The sequence below is a fragment of the Ranitomeya imitator genome, chromosome 3 (genome assembly GCF_032444005.1).
Source record: "Ranitomeya imitator isolate aRanImi1 chromosome 3, aRanImi1.pri, whole genome shotgun sequence".
Taxonomy (NCBI): domain Eukaryota; kingdom Metazoa; phylum Chordata; class Amphibia; order Anura; family Dendrobatidae; genus Ranitomeya; species Ranitomeya imitator.
The window spans coordinates 139395583-139402497 of NC_091284.1; the positions used below are offsets into that span (position 1 = coordinate 139395583).

The window sequence follows — 6915 nt, forward strand, 5'->3', positions numbered from 1 at the left end:
GGAGCGAAAAACGAACACGGAAAAACGGAAAATCCCAAGGTCATGAAGGGGTTAAAGCTAACAGGCAGGAAGTTGCTAACTGAGGAAACTACCTGTCTTTTCTACCTCACTGAAAGCAGTCACCGACCGCTCCTGCCGGCGATTTCAGCTCCTTCACATCAGCAGAGCAGCTCTTCTTATTTCGGGCTGCTCTGTCAATCGGCCATGACTGACGACATCATGCTGATTAATAGCTATCTCCTTCCAGTTAGGCAGCCACACTGCATCAACAGAGCAGAGCGGAAGAGAAGCCGGTGGTCTATTGACATGATGTCACCACAAGCTGTATTGCCGGCAGGAGCGGTCTGTGACTGCTCAGTACTGGCAGAGATCGGTATCAGGCAGAACAGGCAGGTAGTTAGCAACTACTTGCCTGTTTGTTCTTAGACCCATAACCAAAAATTAAACAGTCCTGGATAACCCCTTTTAAAAGCTCATGAGGGTTTGTATTAATTTTCAGTGCTGTGGAAAACATCAATACATATATAATTATAGTAGATGCTAACGGTCAGTGAATTGTATATCTGATGTTATACAGCACATGCTGCGCAGAAGTCTTTTCAGTTACATCTGAAACCTAATCTAGTATCCCTTTGTTTAACAGAAAGCCCTGGGAGCCGGAGATTTTTACCTCGATCAGGATCCAGCAACCGGGATCTGCAACTTCTTCTATGACAGCGCTCCTAGCGGGGCCTTTGGTACAATGACTTACCTGACCAAAGCTGTGGCCTCTTACTTGCAGGACTACTTACCAAGCTCCAGTTGTATGATGCAGTAAAATGTTACATGAAGTCTTGAACCAAATATTGTAGATGTATTTAAGCTGCGCGAGTGCTTTGTTGTAGACGTGTCCAAACAGTTAATATTGCAAGAAACAAGAAACATGCAGCTGTTACTGGAAAATTACAGGCAACTTATGACATGGAATTTTTTAAATTATAGTTTGAACTGAAAACTATTCTTGTAAATTTTAAGCCCAGCGTTGGGCCGCGAGAAAAGAGAATGTCACTAGAAAATGTATACACGTTCTATTTATGGTAATATATACAATACTTTATGATTAGAGTTTGTTATTTAAATGGTTAATATATTTGATGAAATTAAATTTAAAAAAATCATTGCTAAGAAGAAAACAAAAAATCTTAAGGGTTCATGTTGTATACCAAAAAAACAAAATTGTATGAGCAACCTGTCGAATATGGAAATAACTTAAACACATTGTACTTGTTTAGGAAAAGGATGTTAATGCCTGTAAAATTCCAAAATAATCATTCCTTACCCTATTGCATCCTTTGTCGTTTCACTGCCCCACTGCTGTTCATTGGTTGCTGGACTGCGGCAGTAATGGTCCATCTGCAACACGTGACTGGTTACGTGAGGCACTGGGCTCATCAATGATGCCGAGACAGGCGGAATAAGACTTCTAAGGCAATTTACTTGGTCATGATTTGTAGACGGCCCTGAAGCCGCAGGGGATTCGGCATGTAAGGGTTTCTTATTTTGTTATTTTACAGCCATGCCTTTGCACCAATTTTTGGTGTCATCTCAGACAAGCTGTTTAAAGGAGTTGTCTGGGACTTTTACGTTGATAGCAAATCCAGTGGGGAGGGCATCAATATCTGATCGGTTGAGGTGTGACTTCCAGCATTCATGCTGATGAGATGTACCTGGTGCCGGTGGCGGGTGGAACTGGTCAGTTGGCGAACTGCACAGCTCCGTCAATTGTAAAGTGACAGTGGTTGGGTATTGCATATCTGGCCCCTATTCGAATCAATAGGGGGCGAATGTGCAGTGTCCGCTGTTGACAGATACATCATGTTGTGTAGCTCCGCAACTGAGCTCTTCCGCCCACCGCCAGCTCTAAGGACAGCTGATCGGCAGGGGAATTGGGTGTCGCACCCCCACAGATCAGATATTTATGACCTATTCTAAGGATAGGCCATCAGTGTATAAGTCCCAGAAAACCCATGTAAAAGAGCTGAGACTGACATACTGTAGTTCCTAGCATATAAAGGTGTGATATTAAAGATGTTGGCTATTTTATCTTTATTTAAACAAGGCATTAATTTGTGGTATTTACTAGTATGTTACTCATTTCACACAAAAAATACAGAAAGTGCAGCACTGCTCATATAATTGCTAAGGAGCCCAATAAACTGAACATCTTTGTTCTGTGATCCTTAGAAGCACCTCTCCTCCTCCTCTTTAGTCACAGCTTGCTCCTCCTCTCCTAAACCACTATGATCTGAAGATGGAATGACCTCTAACCTGCAATACTCATATAGTAGTGAAATCATGTTCCTAACACCTTCACTATATATAGGTAACGTGGCCAGTTACAGAACACAAAATCGTGTTCCTTAATGGTTAGAGATATTGTCTTTGGACATTATCATGCAATAAACCTTTTCTAAAAGTAATGTTGTGATAAGGGGTTTTGATGCAAAGTAGTGGATTTGTCTGTATCCAGCCTTATAACATACAGATACACATTATCTCTAAATTGTTAGGACTGTCCGTTCATTAAAGGGTGTATCCAGTATTGTGTGTGTATGTGTATATATATATATTTACTATATTATTATTATTTTTTATTTTTATTTATTTATTTTTTTACTCCGGGCCTAAGAACTAACAGGCCCGTTGTCATGGACCACTCCTGCCAGTGATTTAGCAGCTTCTGCTGATATGTTGACAGAGCAGCGGCTTCTCTTCCACTCCCCTAGATTGACGGGGCGCGATTGCCAATGTCCTGCTGATTGACAGCCAGCTCCCCACTACCTAACTGCAGTGAACGGCTATCAATCAGCATGACGTTGGCGGGTAGCAGAGCAGCCCAGAAGTGGAAGAACGATTCTGTTGAGATGGAGCAGCTGGATCGCTGTCAGGAGCAGTCGTTGACCACTATGATCCGGTACTGGGTAGAACAGGCAGGTAGTTGCCTCTATTGGCAACTACTTGCCTGCTAATTTTTAAGCCCTTAGTAAAAAAAATATATATATATATTAGTCATGGACAAGACCTTTTAAAGAGATCAGTCTTCCATGAAATGATAGTGGGTCACTCAGTAATATTTCACTTTTTCTTTCTGTTTTTAGAACTGTTTTGCTGTGTTTTGGGGAACATTTAGCTATTTTTAACACCATTCGCTGCAACATGTCTTTTAACACATAAAGCTTCCAGAATAGGAATGAAATATTATTACAGCTGATTCAGCCAGGGCTTTTTTTTTCACTGCTCTGATTCCTGATAATACAATGTGACAATGTATCTGGTTTGGAATCCTATTAGCCCAAAACTGTACCAAGCCATTCATCTGCGAGTGTCTCTGTACCCTCTCCCTGCATTCATCAAATAGCACACTGCTCCTGCTGAATCCCTCTTCTTTTAATAGGGTTTATAACCTCATGCTGGTCACAATACTGCAGCTCCATTCCTGCTAATGAGACCAACGACTACAAGGCATGTTCCTTATGTTGTTTGTGACACTTCAGCGTAGGTGCCAGTGGTGAGACAATTTGACCTAATGTAAAACTCTTGGAGTATATTGTTAGATGCCGTCTGCTCAGAGGAAATCTTCTCTTGGGAATTACTTTTTAGATATACTTCTCAATATATCATAGAAACATGTTCTCTTCAAAGAGATTCAGCTAAACCTTACCCAGTTAAAGTTGAGTTAACTCAACATTTATTGCTACAATCATTTCTCAGTTCAAGTTCTTAAAATTTAAAATCAAATTTGATGATCAATGTTTTGATTTGTTGAATAAATCATTGGCAATGTACTAGAGTATTTCATTTAAATGGGGTGTTCTCACGTTTGAAGGTTATCCCTTATCTACCGGCTAGGGCATAACGTTCTCATCACTGGTAGTTCAACCACTGTGGCTTCCACTGATCCCAAGAGCTGGAATTTAAAGATCTACAAGCTGGATGGTGCAGTAGTGGATGACGCACAACAACGCTTCATTCGTTCTAAAGGAAGTCACAAAGATCAGTCGATCACAGCACTCGGCAATCTCAAGGTGCGCTACCATTAAGAATGAATGGAGCGGTAGTGCGCTTCATCGACAACTTCTCCATTCAGTCAGGACTCTCCAGTGCCCTGGTTCTCGGAATCAGTCAGGTCTCAGTAGTTGGAAAGTTATTCTCAATCTTCAAAAGTTACCATTGAATAGGGAACAACCCTTTAATTTAGAAATGGAAATGTCTCCTCCCAATCAAAACATTCTTACGGTGTCTTACAGAAACTGCAGCTGCATCCCCTCTCTTCTCTGTTTAATGTTGTCATTTAGACAGATTTTTTTAGAATTAAGGGAGTTTATAAGCATTAACATAGAGGAAGACATTCAAAGAACATTGACCTAATGCCATTTATTTTAGCTATTCTCATCACATGAAATCATGTTTCCACCTAAAGTAGGATAATAGTAAGGCCCTGTTTGTGGAGGGTGCAGTTGAGGTCCTCCTGAATGGCTGCTAAAAGTGGTCTTAGATTAGAATACGGTTGAATAATCCTTGTAAAAATTGGTGCAGTCATGCACATTTTAGTCTATGTTGGACCTGATACTTGCCCAACCTGACCATACATTTTCAGTGCAGGCAAACAAAGGATCTTTCTGAGAATATGCTTCAACAAAAGATTGTTTTTGTATGAGAGATCATTCATTCAAATAGCCACCGAAAAAATTCAAACATGGTCGACTATAGTTCAGATACCGCTAAAATGATTGTTACATTTCTCCAGACATATGTTCTTATGCTTGAAGTTGTTTTCTTTGTCAACTTTAGTATCAGTTTGAGCATCTTTTCCACCCCAGTAATGTAATATTCCCTATAAGCATCAACTGTCCATGAAGCATCCTGAAATTCTTAACATTTACAATATATAAACTACAACAACAGAAACCAGAAAAAATAGCCGCTCAGAAGAAGAGATCCAAACTACACTTAAAACCAAAATGTTTTAATATCTGCTTATAAAATAATAGTCATAAAAAAGGCTAAAGACTATAGAACACAAAATACACCCTGTAGGGAGAACTACGGTACTATCCTGATCAATGGATAAAATGATAGCAAATATTACAGCTATACCCCGTTCTAAATCAGAAAGTTACATGCTCTGCTATCAATTCACAATATTAGTTTTGTAACATCAAATCCAAGAAAGCATGAGAGCCTATAAAGAGCCCATAGTAAAGGTACTGCAAGAAATGGAGGGTGCAGAAAATAGAGGGTGGCCCAGTGGTAACCGATATACCAGATAAGTGTGTATCATAACTTAAAATATAAACACAACCGCTGAATAGCAAAGTACCTGGATCATATTACCTCATCCCATGGGGATCATAAGTGGAGCAGGATGGTCCAGATGTTCCCCCTCACCCCGACGCACGTTTCACCCTGAGCTTCTTCATGTATGTAGCCAGGTACTACGACTGTTACTTATGATTGTTTCTTTCTAGCTATCTCGTTAGAAAACCCATCTAAGGTATTTCTGCAACTTGAATGTGTTTTAATTCCAGTGAGCTGATATACTATAAATTAATTTTATGTACCCTCTGTCAACACGTCCTGTCCCAATCCATCTCTAGTACCAATATTTGATTGTAGGCGGCATTGTCTATAATTAATTTACGGTATTCATTTCTGCTTACAGAATAACATTAAGTATTTTAGAAGATCAATTTTAATAATATTGTAAGATGTATAAGCTGATACATATACTTGTGTGATGTGTTCTCTTACGTTTAGTACGCTTGATGATTTATTGACTGCTCTGTGATTTTTGATAAAGGGAATTTATCAAGGAATTAATGGTTCTAAATGTAGATATTTTGGGTGGTTGAGCACTGTGCCTTTTAGAGGAGGCTACTGCTTTGGGTGGAACTAGATTTGGTCGCAAATGTTTCTCACAAACTTAGTGTTGGGCTAAGTACATGTTGTGGATTTGATGTGGATTTCGTGTGGATTTTTTTAAGTATTTCCACACAAAACATTAGGATTATAAGAATTTCACTTTATATATTGCAATAGTGAAGACCGCAGTGCTATTCCTTACAAAGAACTGACAAGCTACGGATTTGGAAATCTGCGCAGCGGGTCATTTTATGTGCGGGAAATTTCCACAACAGGTAGAAGAGAATTTTGAAATCTCATTAAATAATCTGGTATTATATTATGCTGCAGGTTTTCTGCACAAAATAACGGCTCTAACAGTACACACCGTGTGCATGTAGCCTCTATTAGTGGATTGGTGAGGAAGCCGAAATTATCCAAGCAAACTAACAATCCCCATGAAAGCCACCACCAAACTATTTCTATAACTTCTGTAATAACAATTATTGAATCTGTTCTGTCGGAATATTTTTACTAGCGTAATCTATGGTTGAAACTTTCCCTGATTTGATACCTGTGCCACATCAGTCACAGATCATAGGTTACTAATTGTTGAAAGCACTCGGAGGTTTCCGCAACCCTCAGTTATATCAGAAGAGTCTGCACTTGTTGGGATCATGTTTCTTCTGAACAGACAGACATCCTCATCCCTTAGATTGATGTCTCATTGATATTTCGAGATGTATATGACTTTTTGATCTTTTTATTACATTTTTGGGGGAGGTAACAACACAAATTTTGCCATTTTTTCCCCCATTTTAGTGTTGTACTTTTTTCTTTTTTTTTTTTTTTTTAATTTCACTACTTGAATTATGGTAAAAGGTATGGGATAAACATTTATATTTATTGTTTTAAGAGGTTAAACTGTAGATCTCATGTGAAATCTGTATAATGCAGGCATGGCATGGGCTTAATTGAACCCACTGCATATATTGATGGTGCCCGTCTACTGTGTATGTGTGACACGTGTCGACA

The 6915-nt window shown here is 39.2% G+C and overlaps 1 protein-coding gene across 4 annotated transcripts in view; it reads left to right on the forward strand.

The window, feature by feature from the left end:
* PHKA2 (phosphorylase kinase regulatory subunit alpha 2) overlaps nucleotides 1–2581 on the forward strand; it is a 144284-nt gene extending 141703 nt beyond the window's left edge. For 2 of the 4 annotated variants that reach the window (XM_069761524.1, XM_069761525.1), the window contains one exon: nucleotides 644–2581. In XM_069761524.1, the coding sequence (XP_069617625.1) occupies nucleotides 644–817 (174 nt within the window). In that variant the 3' untranslated portion in view covers nucleotides 818–2581. The remainder of the gene's footprint in view (nucleotides 1–643) is intronic. The other 2 variants (XM_069761523.1, XM_069761522.1) reach the window with 2 other exon arrangements.
* The last annotated feature ends 4334 nt before the right edge of the window (nucleotides 2582–6915 follow it).